Source organism: Cavia porcellus, unplaced genomic scaffold, assembly GCF_034190915.1.
Source record: "Cavia porcellus strain 051 isolate PalLab524CR breed Dunkin Hartley unplaced genomic scaffold, mCavPor4.1 scaffold_1, whole genome shotgun sequence".
Classification (NCBI taxonomy): Eukaryota; Metazoa; Chordata; class Mammalia; order Rodentia; family Caviidae; genus Cavia; species Cavia porcellus.
In genome coordinates this window covers 189592428-189611874 of record NW_026947484.1, presented here as the reverse complement: position 1 = coordinate 189611874, position 19447 = coordinate 189592428, and the positions used below count along the sequence as shown (strand labels likewise).

Sequence of the window (19447 nt, the reverse complement as noted above, 5' to 3'; positions counted from 1 at the left end):
CCTTTCTCTGAGGACACTAGTTACATGGGATTAGGGGTCCATTCTACTCCAGTATGACCTCATCTAAACTTAATTACATCTGCAGCTACATCTGTAGGATTTATTTCCAATTAAATTTATATTCTTATTTGCATGGTGGTACTTTACTGAAGCACTAGGAGTTACGATGTCAACATAGGAAGGAGACACAATCAACCCATTGTACTGACTCTGTACACAGTGTTAAATTCCATTCTACAGTATTAAAGGAAAGTGTGAGGCCCAGGGCAAGCAGAAGTAAGGATGTGTATGGACAGACACACACAGAGTGTGTGTGAAGCAAGCTCGGTTTTTGCAAGAGTAGAAGAGTCTGCCCCTCCTGAGGGTTGGCGATAAGACACCAAAGGAACTGGATTCATGTTAATGAGAAACTTTCTGCTATATGCACAGCCCTGGGCTGGGTCCTGGGGAGAGGAGGACAGTATAAAACTAGACCCTACCAATGGAAAGCCCAGTGGGAGAAGGATGCATGAGCTGCATAGAAAGGTGTGGACTCTCAACCATTTACTCTTAACTCATAGTCATGCCCATTACAGCCAGCTACAATTCATCAAATAACATGCCCTAAGGACATTTTTAAATAGAATTAGTCTACCTTGATGTACAATTCCACTATAATAATTATCATCCTGGCAATTTGTAAAGTGTGCTCAGGTCACTCTGTAAATAAGCGTACCTTTGTTTGAGAGGAAATCTGAGGAGGGCCTTTCTGAGAGTATTCTCTCTTCTTGGTAGGTCATCGATCAGCACAGAAACTCAGAAAGCAGAGTTAAGTGTTTCCACAATGTCCTACAGACGAGAGCTGGAGAAATACCGTGACCTGGATGAAGATGAAATCCTGGGCGCCCTCACAGAAGAAGAGCTCAGGACTCTGGAGAATGAGCTGGATGAGTTGGACCCTGATGTGAGTGGGCGCTAAAGGGGATGTGTGGTCACAGGTGCGGAGCAGCATCTTTCCCCGCCCCGGAGTGGGGGAGGGTCACTTCCTGAGGCCGCCACTGCCTTCTTCTTATATGCCTGTGACTGACTAATGCTGTAATGCTTCTTTATAGAGGTTTTTTTTTTAATGTTGCATTGCAGTTGTCCAGAAAAACAGAACCAATAGTGTGGCGGGTATATGGATAGAGGAAAAAAAAAAAAAATATATATATATATATGGTTTTGGAGGCTGACAAGTCCAAAGATCTGCAATTGGCAAGCTGGAGACTAGGAAAGCTGATGATGTAGCTCTCTAATATTTTTTTTAATTTTAAAAACAAAACAAAAAAGGATAAAAATAATATAGAATTTCAAAAAATAGGAAATTAGCATTACTTAATATATTGCATATTATTATCTTAAAAGTAGTTGCTCAGATTACAAATTTTAGGCATAAAAATGATCAAACAGTGAAAACACAAAGTTTTTGATGAACTAACAGAGATGAGGAGTGTAGCTGTCTATCTTGTATATGTATGCATGCGCACCCCTATATATGTACACATATATACCTATGGTCTTTTCCTTCTTTCCTTTTCTCTTTTCCCTTAGCTATCTTTCTAATCTTAATGCTGGTAGCCTGGAAAACACAGGAAAAGTCAGTGTTTTAGTTAGAGCCCAAAGATAGAGGCAAAAAAATCACCAGTGTCTCATCTGAAGACAGCCAGGCAGTAGGAACCGCCCCCCCCCCCCCCCCCGCGCGCGCACACACACACACACACACACACACACACACACACACCCATGTAAGGGTCAGTTTTTTGTTCTATTAAGGCCTTGAACAGATTGGAAGGGGCCCACTCCCAATGGGGAGACCATCTGTTTCACTTGGTCTACAGATTCATATATTAATCTCATCCAGAAAAACCCTCACAGATACAATGTTTGATCGAATATCCAGGAACCTGTGACCCAGTTAAGTTGACTCATAAAATTAACCATCACAAGTCCACCTCTTACCAACCATCTCTTCAAACCATAGTTAATTTCCAAATAAAGACAGTAACAAGATCATAATTCTGCCAAGGTGATACAGCCATCCTGTGTATGACAGAAAACACACCAGCTCTTTTCCCAGAAGGGGCAGGGATATCCTTGAATAGTGTTTATTATCCTCAATATGTTATTACTTTATGATGAAAACTTAACAATACTTAATTTAATTAATTAACAATACTTAATTTTAATATAACGTCAGTGCAGCTTATGCTACATGATAGGGGAATAAGAAAGGAAAACCCAAAGATATTTGCTACACACACACACACACACGCACACAAATGCAAAGGTATTTTCCAGGCACATATATACATGTGTATGCACAAACATGTTCATAAAACAAAGAGAAAATTTTCATGACAACTGTAACTTTTTTTAGCATCTATAACTTTTTTGTACTGGAACTCGAACTCAAGACCTTGTACTTTCCAGGCAGGCACTGAGCTACAAACTTGGTCCTATGACTTTTATTTTTGAACTGGTCAGGTGGAGGTATCTGGTATTTATAACTCTCTTCTTTCATTATTAATTCTGTATTTCCTGTGTATTCAGCAAGCTCCTCAGCTAGCTGTGACTTTGTGGACCCTTCATTCCTGAACAATCTGGCCCTTTAATAGCCTTGCCTAGATTGGGTTGTTGATTTCCATTGGCCTTAACCACAGGCCCTAGCGATACAAGAGACACCTGACAGGATCTCTGAATTCCAGATCCAGTCTTCCTTACCTCTGCTGCAGAGTCACGGGCTGAACTATACTAGGTGGTCAGGATCAGTCAGCCCCACCAGGCTGTGACCCCCTTCCTGCCTGGTGATCCTGAGGCATGCAGTGCTCCAATGGCCAGGTGACAGACTTAGCTTCCTATTTGGTGAGATCACTGGGGGAAAACAACACCACACACTGGTCCCTGATTCAGAGCATACACAGCCTTCTAGAGAACCTTGCCACAGTCCTGCAAGGTACTGCCACAAAGCTGGTGCTGTGACTGAGTCCTCAAAAGGCCACTCCACTGTCCTATTGAGAACATTGCTTCTAGAGAGGGGGGACCTGTGTCACGGAATTAATCAGGTGGGAAAGAAAGGACTAGTCTCATTTGATGTTTTATCCTTGCATTTCATAGTTGGCATACTTACAAAGTTTAATGCTCAGAGTTTGCCTCTGCAGTCAGAATAGGCAGCATCAAGAGGAGGAAGACTCCTTGGTTGTGTGCTGTTTGGCCAGCAGTGCTAGAGCCCCAAGCAACACAAAGGAAGAGATTCCTGGGGGCCTGCTAGGCAAGGTCCTCATTGCAGGCTCCCAAGTCCGTGCCTGGCACAGAGAGGAAGATGGTAAATGCTGCTGCATTCAGTGCATTTCCATTTGATATATTTTGAATTAAAAATGGGAGATTTCATGCCTTTCAAGAAACAATCATTGCTTGACTTTCACCTGACAGTGGTCCACAAGGAAAACAGCCCTTCGCTGGCATTTCACGAGGCCACAGATAATCACTGCTAAGGCACAAGGGACACAAGTCAGCAGGAAAAAACACGGGATTAGAAGTTAAATGCCCTGCTTCCAACCCTAGTCCTGTCCGAGACTCTGTGTGACCTTGAGCTATTTGCTACCCTTCCTGAAGCTTTGGTGTCCCACTCAAGAAATGATGAGTTGTGTCTTTCAGGATTAAGCTTCCATTAGTTTATGACCTGGTCTTATTTCCAGACTTGATGAAGTGCCTTCTTTCCAGATAACTCAGAATCCTTATTCAGGAGTGAGTCTGAGGACCCATGGATGATGACTCCTTCTAGCAGTGAGCTCTTATCTTGCTCTTTGTGACTTTCCCCTGCTCAGGGGGGAGGTAGTGGCTCCCTGGTAAGGCCATGCAAGTGGCTGGAAGGTGGCATTGATGGAAAAAGAGCTGAGGGTCCCTCCTCCTCCTGCTGCCTTCTCTCTTCACTTTAACCTGTGTTTCAGAGGAAACAAGCAATGGAGACAAAGAACAATTAAGCTTCTGCCTCCCCCTACAAAACAAGTCTGCTCTAATTCTCCTTCTACCACTGTCACATAGAATTTCAAGAACAAACAGCTTTCAAAAGTGAAAATGAAAGGGGGATGTGGCTGCTTCCAGTGGACTCTATAAACAAAGCTCAGGTACCTGCCCAGCCCCAGGTCCTGTGCTGGGACCCAGCAGGGAATTTGGCAGGGATGCTTTCCTGGGGGAGCTCAGGGTGTGGGAAGTGCATCCTGACTGCTACAGACAGGCAGCTCAGAGAAAGACCAGCTTCTTACTGTGGGAGGCTGCACGAAGCAGAACAGGTGGAGTTGGAACCAGGCCCTAGAGTTTCCTAAGTGGAGCAAAACAAACAGAGAACTCCAGGCCCAGAGAAGGTGTCCTGCGGAGGAGGAATCTCTATGGGATTTCTGAGCAAAGTAAAAGGCAACTAGAAAGGAGTGGGGCTCGACAAAAGGAGGGACTGGCACAGATAAGAATTTAGACATTTCTCAGTGGTCTGGGAGCCCTCAAGCGGCAGTGACTCCGTGTGAGCTTGGAGACTTCAGGAGCTGCTTCTGGCACTAAAGGGAGGGACCAGACAAGTATCAAGGATTAGGGGGAGAAATTGAAGGGGCTCACATGGGAGCCCAGATGTCCCTATCTTTCCCAGCTGGTGGTGGGCATCACTTCTCCTGAAGCTAAGGAAAGGCCCTGTTACTCTCCACACCCCCTCCTGCCATGCTGCAGAGGAGGAGGCGGGAGGAAGCCCAGGCCCTTCAGGCTGGCCTGGTCTGCCCTTTTGCCATATTGGAGTTGCCTGAGCCCCTGGACAGGGCCCAGGTTAGATGAGGCTGTAGTTGTAAATGGGGCATGTAGTAACAGGGATCAGAGCCCGGCTTCAGAGGGAGGAGGGAGCCTCCTCCACCCCAGGACTGCGTTGACGTCCCAGTCCCAGCTGGGAGCTCTATTGCATCCCTAACCTCTTACAGCCCCCCGCCCAAACCTCAACCTTCTGCCCCTCATGCACAGCCAGCTCTGCTGCCCAGGTGAGTAGCAGGAGGAGGCTGTTCTGCTGGTGCCCATAGAGGGACAGGGCACTGGGAGCTCCAACTGCTGACCGACTGGCCTAGAGTCCCAGGGCAGTGTGCGAGAGTCAGATTGCACATAGGATCCAAAAAAATCACGTGCAAGCCCCCTGTATCAGGGGAGGAGCAGCTATGCAGGTGGGTTTAGGGGCAGGTGGAAGCCATCTGAGACCTGGGATTCTTGACTCCGGGAGTTTCCAAAGTGTCATTTTCAAAGACCTCTTTCACTCCCAATTCAAGGGAAAGAAAAGAAACCAAAGACTGATGGGAGATTACAAATCTGCAGGGTTTTCTATCTCAGCCACACAATTGGTCCCTTCACTGAGATCGGATGTTACCTGATTTGCAAAATAGTGTGTGCCTTTTAAAAGAGCCAGTGGGACTCCCTTCCTCGTGGGAACAAAATATTCCAGCTCCAGTTTCACCATCAGGCCCGCCTGGGCCAGCTCTGAAACTGTAGCTCTGGGAGAGGCCAGAGGTATGCAGATCATGCAGAGGGAGCAGCGGTAAATATCCAGCCCCCACCTGAGTGGGCAGGAACCCGGCCAAAGAGGGAAGAGGACTTGCTCTTAATCACCAGCAGAACCAGAGTGGAGCTCAGGACCCTGTGCCCAGGCCACTACCCTCAGTTCACTCCACTCTCCTCCCGCATCTATTTTTGTCTCCCAGTTGCTGATATGGCACTTTTGGCACTCAGGCACTGTGCTGAGCGCTCCGAAGATGTAACTCACTTAGCCATCATCATGATCCTGTGAAGCAGGCACCCTTGTCACCTCCATTCTACAGGTGAGGACACTGAGGTGGAATGGCTTATCCAAGGTCCCACAGCCAGGCAGTGGTATACCCACATAATGGTTCTAGAGTTCATGTCATAGCTGTCCTGCTGGAAGGCCTGATGGGCGTCACGAGTATTCTCTGTGTCCGTGGTTCTGTCTGTGGAGGGTTTTGTCTGCAAAACCACCTCTTTTCTTGCTTGAAGGAACCTGAGACAGAAGTCCAGGCCCCATACTTCTCTACTGTGGATTTAGACTTCTGCTTTTCCCTCTTGGATCTCAGTTTCCATGCCTGTCAAATGGATTCACTTGGCCTTAGTCTCAGATGCCTTTGCTACCTCTAACTGTGTATAACATCCCAAGCCATCCCTGGCTGACTTCTTACCTGGACTCAGGAAACACTTCAGCAGGGATGCTTTTTGGTTATGCAACTGCTAAGCCTCAGTGTCATGTGATGGAGTGAAGTACAAGAGGCTGGAAAGCAGCTCTGTTTGCAGCAGAGGAGTCCAAACTTGTGCACATAAAAAAAAAAAGGTCTCTGAAACTTTCACTCTGGAAAAACTCGAGCTTATCATGAGATTGTTGCCCTTGGATTCCCGCGGGAAAGGAATGCTTCATGTGCTAACAGTCTCCGCTGTTGACTGATTCCCTGGAGGAGCTCCGCTTTCTCCCCTCTCTGCAGTTAAGTGGATGCAGCTCTGAAGCGCAGCCAGCTCCTCCAGTTAGCTGGCCTTTGCGCTGGGCAGGGGGAAAATCAGGCAACACACAGAGGAGTGTGAGAAAAATGTGCTGGGAATGGAAGGCAGGTGAACCGTATACCTAACATTTACTGGGTAAAGCCCTACATGCATTATCTCGTTTAATCCTCTCAGAGGCTTCTGGGTTTAGCCCCATTTCTAAGATGGGAGAAAGGCGTTGACCTGCTCAGGATACAATCTGGGCACCTGGATAGTTGTGACAAGGTCACCTGTGCAATTAACCAGCACTTCTGTGGTGTGTGTGGAACCATCCCTGAAGGACCCCACAGAACAAACTAGAATTGCCTGCAACCTTATTTTCTGTCCAATTGGATTTTGAAGTTGTTACATTATGTTCATCATAAATGCTAGCCTTCCAAAAAGAAATTAAGAATCCACCAACACAAAGACTTTAACTATAAACATTGCTTTTTAAATGAAGCTTTGGGAAAATGTTTTTTAAATTATTTCACTAAAAGGATCCACATGTTTGCAGGAGACAAGATAGGACGCAATCTCAACCTTATAGTGGCATTGGAGCCTAAGAATTTATTTTAAAGTCAGCTATTGGGGATCTGTGATACAATATAACCACGGAAACAATAGTGGAAAATACCAGGCTCTTTGCAAAGCCCCAGATAATAATAATTATTGTTGTCTATTGAGGTGTTCTCAGGCCACGTGCTGTGCTATGCATTTTATGGGCATTGTCTCATACGAGCTTCACCTTCACGAGGATCTTAGAGCCTCCTTTGCTGGATTCTTGCCATTCTATAGAGGAGATTGTAGGCTGTGGGTGCCAAGAATCACGCAGCTATTAAGTGATGGGCTACATTTGGACAGACCCTGCCTGTCTTAGCCCATGTTCCAAGTAGTTTGAAAACAAGAGACCACAGATTGTAGGAAGAAATGATGAAAGGGAAAACCTAGAACTGTAGACACTCAGAGCTGCAAGGATGCTTAGAAACCATTTTAGCCAGACAGAGCACAGGCAGAGAGGTGCTGATTTGTGGAGCCTTTCCTGGATGTGTGTCGTCCACTCGGTGCTTGTGTCTCCCCCTGAGTCCTCAGGCCATTTGCATACATGTTACTCTTCAGTAACAAAAAATCAAAACAATGACAAGACTAAAGCTGAGAGAAGTGAAAGGACCTATTCATGGTCTCATACCAGGTCAGCCAGAGTGTGGACCCCATCAGACTCCACAGAACCCACACTCCCCCTACACACTATGCCCCAGGTGGGACCCCGTAAGACACAGGAACTCTCGGCCATCCTGGAAGCAGCCAAGTTTGGTCCACGGGGCTGTGGTTCCCCCTTGTAACACAAACCGGTGGAATCACAAGCTCAGGACAGAAGTAAACAGTTGAAATGGAAAGAAATAAATCTCTCCTCTAAAAATAGGCACTCATCCTTAGAAACACTGCCGGCCAGCTGTACACAGAGCTGGGGACGGACCTGGTGGGGCTGAGCAAATCAGGCCAGGCCTCAGCGTGTCTCCACCCCACCCTCGACACCTCCACCCTGTCTGCACTCTGCTCCTTTTCTCTAGCACCCCTTCCTCTGTCTTTGCTGCTGAGAGGCCTCAGACTTGGAGCCTTCAGCTCTCAGGGCTGAATCCTGATCCTAACCCCATGCCTGTCCCGGCAGGATCTTGGGAATCTGTTCCTCCCTTTATTGGTACCTGCCTCATTGTATGGACACTTTTCCTTTTGATTTCTACATTTTAATAGAAAACATTTTAAATATAAAAGACAACAGAATAGCCAGTTGCGATGGCACACACTTACAATCCCAGCACTTGAGAGGCTGAGGCAAGAGGATTGCCATTAGTTTGAGGCCAGCTACATGAGTTCAAGACCAGCCTACACTACATAGCAAGATCTTGTCTCAAAAAATGAGAGAGAGAGGGAGAGAGAGAACAGAGAATATACCTATGTTTCTGTCATCTAAATATAATGAATGTTAATATTTTACCTAATTTGGTTCAAATCATCCTTAAAAAGAAAGAAAAGATATTACTATGCATAAAGTCTGAACCCCATCTTCTCACCCCTCAATTTATCCCTTGTTTTTCCACCATTGTGGCCACTTTCTACCTGTGAGGCAGCAAACCCAGGTGCCCACAGCATCAAGCAGGAAATGTGGCATTTTTTTGAGGCAACCGGGAGCACTTCTATTACCAAAGAAGGGGAGACTTGAGGTCAGGGTCTATTTGAAGTCAATCACTGTAGATTTGTCAGTCTAATGGCCTTATGTTCTGCTGTATCAAAAGCCTTTCCATAGAGTAAGAGAGTGTTGACAGAAATTTAATCAACTCCAAGCCCCCAAAGAAAACATTACAAGAGCCTTGCTTTCTAGTCTGCCATTTCCCAAAATCTCCATCGATGAGCGTGGTCCCATTCTGCACCTTTGTACTTCGGCACCTTTGGATCCATGTGGGAGAACTGCAGAGGGCCCGCAGGTACCCAAGGAAAAGGTAAACACAGAGGAGAAAGAGGGATAGCACTGCAGGCAAAGGGCATGGCTGGGGCAAAGGCTTGGCAGTGTGTGGGGAGCGGGCACAGTCATGGAACATGAGGAACCAGAGCGGCTATGACAGACTATTAAAAAAGGAAGAGGGCCAGGGCTGGGAGGTAGAGGTAGGCTGGTGTCACGTCATTAAGGGCTCTCTGTTGCCTGCGTGCTGAGTGTGGTCAGGATTCTGCAGGTCAGAGAAGGCTTTGTAACTGTGGAGTAAGTTGGGGGGTGACATGGGCCCATGTAGTGGTGCCGAGGTCTGGCTGGTCGCTAGCAGGGAAGGAAGTGGGGGCCGAGGGCTGAGGCTGGGATTACAGCCAGGAGACTGCTCTGATGGTCCCAGTAAGAGACACAGGGCTTGCAAGAGGGTGGTGACCAGGGGTGGAGACTTGTCAGAGCACTGCAGCCTCGGAATGACCCTCCTTCCTGCCCTAGCAAGTGCTGCTCCCACCAGCTCCCAGGCTGTGCTGCACTTCCGCTCTCCCTGTAACCCTTTCCTCTCCTACCTGCTGCTGCCTCTCGGGTGGCCGAGGCAGCTCAGGCTGAGTTTGATGCCCAGAGTAGGTCACACGCGTCCTCCCTGGCTGTGAGTTCCTTGGGAGCAGGGATTGCACACCCACTGTCTCAGGAAGCCTAGTGTCTAGCACGATAGATACAAGGAACATTTTTCCCAGTGCATAGTGCAGAAAAGCAGGATTAGCGAAAAACAGGGAAGGGAAGGTTTGATCTTCCTTGTGCCACAAATGCCAGAGAGAAACAAAGTATGCCGTGTCACCAATAGCTCCTACCACACACCAGTGTGGGATTTGGGCTGTGGTTGGATGTCAGCCTCAGTGCCCCACTAAGTCTGGGAAGATGAGTTTCGCCAGTCCCTCACTGAGGCCAGGGTGGCTGAGCAAAAGGCCCAGCTCTCTCTGGAGAGAAGGTGACTACAGGAGCAGGCCCAGAGTGCCTGTGTTTGGTATGTGTAGCGGACTATGTCTGGAGAAAAAGGGGTTCTCCAAAAAGATGTCATGATTATGGGCACGAGTAAGTGGGCTCTGCTGCCCCGCTGGGGTGGAGGGAACAGAGGAGGGAAGGTGTCCATGGTGGGCTTGTGGTGAACCGTTTGAAACAGGAGAGAAGAGTCAAGGGTGGGAGGGGAGTTTGAAGATGTTAAGCCACCTCCATTTCACTCTTCCCCCAGAATGGTAGCTCTGTGCCTCAGTTTCTCCATGTGTAAGTGCTTCCAGCACTTGGAGAAGAGAACTGGTATTCATGCCGGACCACATTTGGTTTCTAGGATCTATTCCTAGAGGAAGGCAGTTGGGAAGGATGAACATTTGCCAAGGGCTGGATGTCGCTAGTTCTGGGTCGTGTGACCTTGGGCAAGGCCTCTTCCCTCCCTGGCCTTGGATGCTGACAGCACAACACCACAGAGGCCACACCACTTCTTCAGTCTCTCCTAAGTAAGCATTGATGGTGTGGTCCCTGAAGAGGACCCCAGCACCCTTGCTGCCCAACCCAAGAGAGACACGCCTTGCGTCTTCCTGTCCTTAAACATGGCTGACTTATTTGTGAAAAGTAACAAAATCACTTAGTTTTTGTTACTGTGAAGAATTGGGTCAAGGGATAGTTCATGTACAATTATCCACCAGTCTAAAGATAGTGGTGCTGATCTCAAGCATGCTAATTATATGTAAGACCATCTGTATGTAAACGAGGCTGAGTGGCTGCATGGCTGTCAGGCCATGAGACTTCAGGTTTTTAAGCCTTACTTCGTCCTCAAATGAAAAAGTTGACCTAGCCGATCTCTTAGGCCTTTGTAACTCTGAGTTTTTAGACGTCCTTGTAATTCATTGCAGTGTGTACATGTGCGTGCGCATGCGCATGCGCAAACACACACACGCACACACACACAAACACACACACACGCGCACACGCGTGCACACACACACACACCCTGAACAAGCTCACAGTGATTCTAGCCAGGACGGCTGCTCACACAGCCCTCACTATCTATAGCGGTGATAATTGTGCAGGAATTTGATATGTAGCCTTTCTGGCATCTGTCTTCAGGGTGTGAGAGCGCTGAACAGCACAGTTAAGGGTCTGTCAAAGTTTCCATTGTCTTTTGGACAACTGGATCACAGAGCATGGAGGGGAAAGTTAGATGAGGACTTTAACCCTCCAAGTTGTACATCTGAACTTCAGTTACTGAAAGAAGTCACCATTTAAAAAATCCAGTAGGGAACTATAGGAAATGTGGCCTAATTTTTTCCACTGTGATTATTCCCAGAACATATTACTCAGTTTCTATAGTTTAAAAACCACTTAATTAAATAAAAACCTATGCACAGTGGTTAAGTTTAGGAACTTAATTCTTTCTGTGATTCTTCCCACGATTCTGGTTGTAACCTGTTTCTTTCTCTAGCCAGTGCCCGATGTGGGCAGAACACCCAGTATTTGTGGAATAAGTGAATGAATATCTTGACTTTCTGTACGTAGAATTCCAGTCTAACTCACACTGGGTGAGACAAAATGGGAGCCCAAAGAGGACCGAAGTCTGATTTGTAAATGTGTTTTATTTTCCTGAGGATTATTTTGAAGATGTTTGCACTACATATAATATTTTTAAATCAAGAGATTTTACATGTGAATAGGCAGATCAGCTAACACCACCCACATTCCTACGTGTCAACAATCCAATGGAGATGGGTAATGTGAGGGCACGAAAGCTCCAGCGTGGAATAATCCCCACTACTCCCCGGTGTCTAGCGGCTATAATTTTAGGCTAAGATCAGAGACTGTCAGATATTCCTTCTCCTTGAAACACTAATTTCTCAGTCAGAAAATAAAGAGTTCACCTGGACGTAAGTCTCTGACCTCCTCACAGGAGCTGTGTGTAAGGATTTGAAGATTTTCTGGGTTTTATATGCAAAGCTCTTTCCCAAAGCAAATCTCACTCATAACCAACCTGTCTTCGGTGTAAGGGTGTACGAACGACTAAAGCACGAGCCTGCAGATTCCCTAAAGCGGAGCAATGACTGTTCTGCTGGAACCAGATTGACATGGGCCTTTGAACTCACTCTTAGAAGGTGCTTGTCCAGTGGATTCATTCACCTCTTGCACATTTTAAGATTGGGACAGTGAGCCGAGTTCGTTGGCACATGCCTGTAATCCCAGCTGAGGTAGGATCACAGGTTTCGAGACCTACCTAGAGAACTTAGCAAGACTGGTCTCAAAATAAAAACAGATCTGAGGTTTAGCTCAGTGATCAGACTCCTGCCTACTATGTGTGAAGCCCGGAGTCCAATCCCCAGCATTGCAGGGAGGTGGAGGATTCGTACTCATTACCTGTCACTGCCCCTCTCCCATCTTTCCCAGCTGTATTAGTTAGCTCAGGCTGCTGCTATAATAAAATGCCACAGAGTGGGTGGCTTAAACATTAGAAACTTTTCTCCTAGCTTTGGAGTATGGCAAATTCACGATCAGGGCCTGGCAAGCTTAGCCTCTGGCAGAGGACCTCTTCCTGTCTTCTCACTGGTGGCTGCCTTTGACTGTGTCCTTTCATGTCAGGTGGTTGGGAGAAGGATGCCACTCAGCAAGCTTTTAAGGACACTAACCCTCTGGGTTCAGGACTCAGTCTTGATGACCTCGCTTATCCTGAGCCACCTTCTCATGGGCCCCGTGTCCAAATACAGTCACACCGGGGGTTAGGGCTTTAGTACATGAAAGGGGGTGGGGAGGACAGTAGCAGCCCCAGGCAACTATTACTTTACCTTCTATCCCTACAGACTTACCCTTCTGGACATTTCCTATAAATAGATTCATGTTATATAAGGCTGTCTGTATCTGGTTCCTTTCACTTACAATGCTTTCAGGGTTCATTCATGTTTCAGTGCTTTGCTCCTTTTAACGGCTGAGTAACATTCATCTGTATGAATGTGCGATGGACATTTGATTTGTTTTTATAAACAGCATTGCTGTGAGTGTTCAGGTAACAAGTGTTTGGACACACATGTTTTTAATTCTCTTTCACCCGTAAGAACGATTTCCGAATCCTGCGGAAACTTGAGTTTTTCAGAACCTGATGGACTCTTCCCCAAAGGGCCCATTCATTTTACATCCCCCCGGGCAGTGTATAAAGTCCCAGTTTTTCCACATCCCTGCCAACCCTTGGCATTACCTGCATTTTCATATTGACTGTCCCAGGGGCTGGCAGGGGGTCTCTCACTCTGGGTTCAGTTTGCATTTCTCTCACAATTAGTGATGCCAAGTGTCTTTTCTTGTGCTTATTGGACATTTTTATATGTCCTTTGAAGAACTAGCTATTCAGATCTTTTGCCCATTTTTAAATGGGGTTATTCTCCTTATTGAGTCATAAGTGATATTTATGTGTTCTAGATACTAGACTCTTTATCAGATTACACAATTTACAAATACTGTGTTTTCTTCCATTCTGTCACTTCACTAGTATCCTTTAAAGCACAAATGGTTTTAATTATGATGAAGTCCAAGGCATCTATTTTTTTCTTCTGTTGCTTATTGTTTTTGTGTTATATCTAAGAAACCATTTCATAATACAGAGTTGCTATGATTTATGTCTGTGCTTTTTTTCTAAGGATTTTGTATTTGTAGTGGTTATGTTTAGGTCTTTGATCCATTTTGAGTTAAAATTTATATACTTGTAAGTTCACATACTGTTTTTGAAAACAAGTTATAATAGTAATAAGGAACTTTAAAAATAGGCAAATTCTTTTATTTTAATTGAGAATGGTGTGCTGTTTCATTAATATACCATTTAATGGAAGGAAAAGAATTTCTGGCTCTCACTGAACCTGTTATGCTCAATATTTACTTTTAAAAATTGCTAAACTACAAATTAGTTTTTTAAGAAGACTTTTCATATTTTTGTATTATCAAAGGTTAATTCCTTTCAACAAATTTTAAATAAAAGAAGGTGTATCTTAACAGGTTGCATAAGTAATATTTTTGAAATATATCAAACAGTTTTTTATTTCCCTGTTATAATGATATGGTTTTTGTTCAATGCATTAGTTGACAGTCAGATGACTCTGCCCCCCAGAGGACGTGTGGCATCGTGTGCAGACAGTTTTGGTTGCCACAGCTGGGGAGGTGGTGCTACTGGAATCCGTGACATAGGAACTAGAGGGGCTGTGAATGTCCTACAGGCTCAGCACAGCCTCCACAGGACATGTCCAGCACAAGGTGCCTCTTGTGCCGAAGCTGTGAAATCCTGCTTTATCTAAACCAATCGCCTGTACCAGTAGATTCCAGAAAAAACCTCATGGATTTCTTTAATCGCAATACTGAGCCTTTTGGGGGCCAGAATTCCTCAGTACCATCAAACCCCTCTATGGTGACAAAAATCTTAGGAATTTCCTGGTGGGGCCCCAGAAACATGGGCAGTTTGGGAAAACAGAAACACTTGCTTTCAGGACTTAATTCGTTTTGTATTTGTGTGTTTGGATTTTTAAAATTTTAAAATATATTTGGATAATGTGTTCTCTATTACCTACATATTCGGACAGCCAGTCTCTTGCTTAAGTGCGTTTGGTCCGGTTATATAACAACCGCAATGGGCGCTATCATCCCTGGCTGCCTCCTGCAGCAGGCACCAGGTTGAACCCTCTTCCCGAGTTTTCTAACTTAATTGCCTCAAAATGTCTATGAGGTGGTGACTTCATTATCCACATTTTCCTGGCATGGAGCCTACCGCACCAGGAGATTAGGGGACTTGTCGAAGGTCATAGAGTTGTATCATTATTACTACATGTTGGGGCTCAGGCCATGCAGTTATGTCACAAAGAGGCCAGAGTATTTATTGTGGGCACCGTAATCACGTCCAGGCATTTGCAGAGCAGTGAAGAACACTGTCATTTACTTTTGCCATACCAAGTGCCCTGCGTGGGGCGGGGGGGGACACACTCAGGCAGCCCCATCTACAGAAGCTTGGCTCATCCAGGGGCATCATTGTCCTGGTCCATCTGTCATGGTGGACAATACCTGAGGACACCTGTTTAAGGAAAGTAGGGGTGTGTGAAGTTTCACTTACACTCCTTGTGCTCACCCCCAAATCAGTCAAGGATTGATTTTCTGCCTCCTAATTGTCTTCTCATTAAATGCTCCGGTTCTCCAGTCTCTCCTGACTGGGGCCCTAAATGTACTCTCACAAATCCCAGCACCAGACCTCAAGCCCTTTATCTTGACTTTGTACTCTGTGGGCCCTGGTCACCAGCAGCCTTCCCCAAACGTAGGTCACACCCCGATCTCCCTCTTTGCAGTCACCACTCTTCCTTAAACGAAGGGTGGGGTTAAATCGTGGGAAAACTAAGAATCACACACAAATGGTGGGTCCTGCCTCCCTCCCAGGCGTCATACCTTGGGGTGCCAGGCACACAGCCATCTCCATATGCCTCTCATTCCCTTTCTCTTTGATGCTATCAAGATCTGAGGTAGAACGACTCTCTAATTTAGCCAGTTTGAGGATATAGCAAGAAGCTGTGTACCTGCCTCCTGCTGTGCTCCTCTAGCTCTGCAAGTGCCTGGGGACAGGAGGAGCACAAGGAGTAGAGGAGAAGATTCCTCTCCCCCAGATCTGAGGAAAGACACTGGATTTTGTCCCCGAAATTCCTCAGGCAAATCTTTTCTTGCTTTGAGCCTCTGTTTCCCCTCAAAGGGAAGATATATATATATACATTAGATGATCTCTAAACATCATTGTAGCTTTGACTCTTAAGGGTTTTGGGGGCTGAGTTAAAGTGAAGCTCACTGGGTTACTAAAGTTCACCCTAATTAGGAAACTGCTTTCGTAGTAAACCCACACCTAGTCGCCTGCCCATGTTTGAAGAAGAGATCACAACAGTTGGTGGATGCTATCTTTCTTGAGAGAGACCCATCTCCAGGGGCAACATTCAAAATATTTAACAGCCGGAGCATCCCTAGAACAGTCCCACAGCAGGCTAAAAGGCAGCCACGGGGGCTGCTGTGAGAGTGCCTCGCCCACCTGGCGCTCCTGGGGGGCCTTTCTCCAGATTTGGGGGTAGGGTTCTGCCTCTTGATGTATGATCTCCATCCAGGGCCCCACCCCAACTCCTTTAGCTTCCTTTTCCAGCCTCTTGATACACAACTGATATAAATATCTCTGTACCTCTGATCATGAGCTTAACCCCATCTACCTCTCAACAGTGGTTTTGAGTGCCCTGCGTGCTCTGCCGATGCCAGCCGTCCTTGATCCCTTGCCTTTAAAATGTTAGGGGCAAGAACACCTGCTCTTTGTCTGTGCTATGACTTGGGGCAGCCCCTGTCCATTTTGGGCTTTCCAATTCTTTGCATGTAAAAGGAGGAATTGGGATGGATTCCATAGCTCTGAGGTCCCTGCTCGTCCATAATGAGTTTCAGAATTGTAAGCCTTCTTCAGCTGACCACTCTCTTTCTCTCTCTCTCTCTCTCTCTCTCTCTCTTCTTTCTTTTCCTCTTTCTCTTGCCCCCAACAACATCCATCGTAGAATGCACTGCTGCCTGCGGGCCTGAGGCAGAAGGATCAGACCACCAAGGCGCCCACAGGGCCCTTTAAAAGGGAGGAGCTCTTGGATCACTTGGAAAAGCAAGCCAAGGAGTTTAAGGACCGAGAAGACCTGGTCCCCTACACAGGGGAGAAACGAGGTACTGAATGCTGTTGCTGTTGTGAACATGTCACTCTGTAGGCATGGCTGAGGGCCACCTGTGGGCCAGACCCTGAGCCACCAAGTGCTGTGGAACTCCTTGTCTTCATCCCAACTCCAAATGTAGTGATGTTTGCTGTAGTTAAGTCTGGGATAGTCTAAGGAAAGATCTACCCAGAACAGCAAAATTTCCTTGAATCTCCTTTGACTGGGGTGTCTTGATTATTTTTCATTCAAAACTAAACACTTTTGAGATTGAAAGAAGGATCTGTTGATAATGGTACCAGAACAAAAGGCCCAGACAAGAACAATCGTATGCAAATGAGAAATAAGAGGCATTACCCTAACTTTTCTTACTTTCTCTCTCACCTTCTGTTCTTTCTCTAAAGTTCCTTTCTGGTAGCTGTAACATCCCTGCAAGACTGTCTGCTCCAGGCTAAGACAAGCCATCCAGCAGTCCCCAGGGGAACAGAGAGATACTCCCCTACTGTTCGCCCTCCCAGGCCTTCCAGTGCCCTCCAACCATTCTGCCCTTCTCTTGTGTCTTTCTTGCCCATAGGCATGAGGGCAGCAAGTAGGGGGAGTACCAGTTTGAATTCTCAAATTTTCCAAGAGCTTTTCCACTCTAGGACCTTTGCACATACCCGAAGTCTAGAACACTGGCCCTACTACCAGCTCCAGGGTGTCCTTGTGGCTGTGTCTTCCTCCTCTTAAGCAGTGTCATGGTTAGAAAAACACAGCCTGGAGCCAGGCGTGCTTTGATTGTAGTCCAGGTTCCACTACTTGCTCTGTGAGCTCAAGAAAATCACCAGTTTCCTCCTCCCTAAAATGAGCATTGGAAGTAATATTAACAGCCTCCAGAGGTTGTTAAGAGAGTTAAGTGCATGAGGATATATATATAAAGCTCTCAGCAGCACATCTGACATGCAGTGTAAGCATTAGCTGTTGTTATTCCGTAGGTCTCAGCTGCGCTGTCTTCTCTCTCAGGGACACCTCCCTATCTATTGTGCCAGCACATGCAGTCTCCCTGCAGCTCTCTCTTGGTTATTTTCCACTCCGAGAGCCTGTGTGTGTCCTCTGTATTCACATTTTATCTGCATCTCTTTATTTACTAGCTTTCTTTCTCACTAGCTCGTATGCTTCCTGAGGGCAGGGACTTGGACCGTTTTTGTTCACATGGTACCCCAAGCACCTGGCCAGCACAGGGCCTGGTCACAGTAGGGTTAAGCAGATAATCACTGATGAACAAATGAGATAAAGTAAGTAAGTGTGTAATGCGCCTGTGGGTTACTTCCTTGGAACACAAGTTTCAAGACTGTAAGCACTGTGTCTTCCTTGTTTAGTATCATATCTGCTCACCTTATATGCTCTCATACATAGAAAGCACCTAATAAATACATGTTGAGTGGATGTATTTGTTTGAATTGATTCATGTTGTAATTACTTGTCTCTTTCCAGTCCTTTCCATCTCCCCACCCCCAAGAATGTAACAGGACAAGCCAGGTTCTGCATCTGTGTCTGTCACCTCTGTCTCTGTTGTATTAACACAGTGCCCTGCAACAAGTAGCTGCTGAATAAATAAAATTAAAGTTATGCAGAAGGAGACCTTGTGGAAAAGGCTTTGAACCATCCCATGTCCTGGAATTGGAACTTATCCAGATTTTATGGAAAACTGCAAAGTTGTTCTTTTGTATGTGAATATCCAGTTGTGCTAGCAGTTATTGAAGAGATAATTCTTTGCCATTGAATGAATTTGGTACAGTTGTTGAAATCATTATACACTGACGTTGAGCTTTGTCTCTGGGCTTTCCATCCTACTCTGTTGTCTATATGTCCATTCTTATGCCACTACCACACCACCTAGTTAAGTTTTAAACTCAGGCAGTATGAATCTTCTAATTTTGGTCAAGATTTTCTTGTCTCTTTGTGGCCCCTCGCTATTGTATATTAAATTCGAGGATGGGCTTTTCCTGTTCTGCAAAATATGTCAGTTGGGATTTAGAGAAGGATTACACCGAATTTGTAGGTTAAATGTGAGATAGACTAAGGAAAGATCCACCCAGAATAGCAAAACGAGGTAGTATTGTCATCTTAACAATATTAATTCTGCCAATTCATAAATTTTGTGTTTTTGATATTTATTTAGGTCTTTACTTCCTTTCAACCAAATTTCATAGTTTTCAGTGTCCAATTTTTCAAATTTATTCTCCACTGTTTGATACTTCAGATACTATTCTAAATGCAATGTTTTCCTGATTTCCTTTTCAGATTATTCATTGCTGGTATACAGAAACATGGTTTATTTTTGTATGTTGATCTTAAACCCTGAAAAATAGCTGCATTTATTAGTTCTAACAGATTTTTTTCTATGTAGAAATTCAGTTGTGTCCATATAAGAGCATATCACTTGCAAACAGAAATAATTTTCCTTCTTTCCCCTCTATTCCTTTTTCTTATCTATTTACTTTGACTGGAACCCACAGTGCAGCGTGGGTAGCAGCAGTAAACATGGGCATTCTGTCTTGTCCCTGATCTTAGGGCCTGGCACATAAGTAGCACTTAACACGCATCTCTTCGGCTTCTTTTAAGTCACTAATGCTGTCTGGTGGACCACACTGTTATGACTTTATTTAATCTCGATTACTTCCCCAAGGTCCCATCCCCACCTACCACTAACATGTGA

General features: G+C 45.6%; 1 protein-coding gene across 2 annotated transcripts in view; it reads left to right on the top strand.

Moving 5' to 3' along the window:
- Tmod1 (tropomodulin 1) overlaps positions 1-19447 on the top strand; it is a 69696-nt gene that overhangs the window by 17773 nt on the left and 32476 nt on the right. Inside the window, exons 2-3 of one of the 2 annotated variants that reach the window (XM_063225068.1) lie at positions 775-943; positions 16609-16765. In XM_063225068.1, coding sequence (XP_063081138.1) covers positions 824-943; positions 16609-16765 — 277 coding nt within the window. In that variant the 5' untranslated portion in view covers positions 775-823. Of the gene's footprint in view, positions 1-774; positions 944-16608; positions 16766-19447 lie in introns of those variants that run through there. The other variant, XM_023565525.2, reaches the window with a different exon arrangement.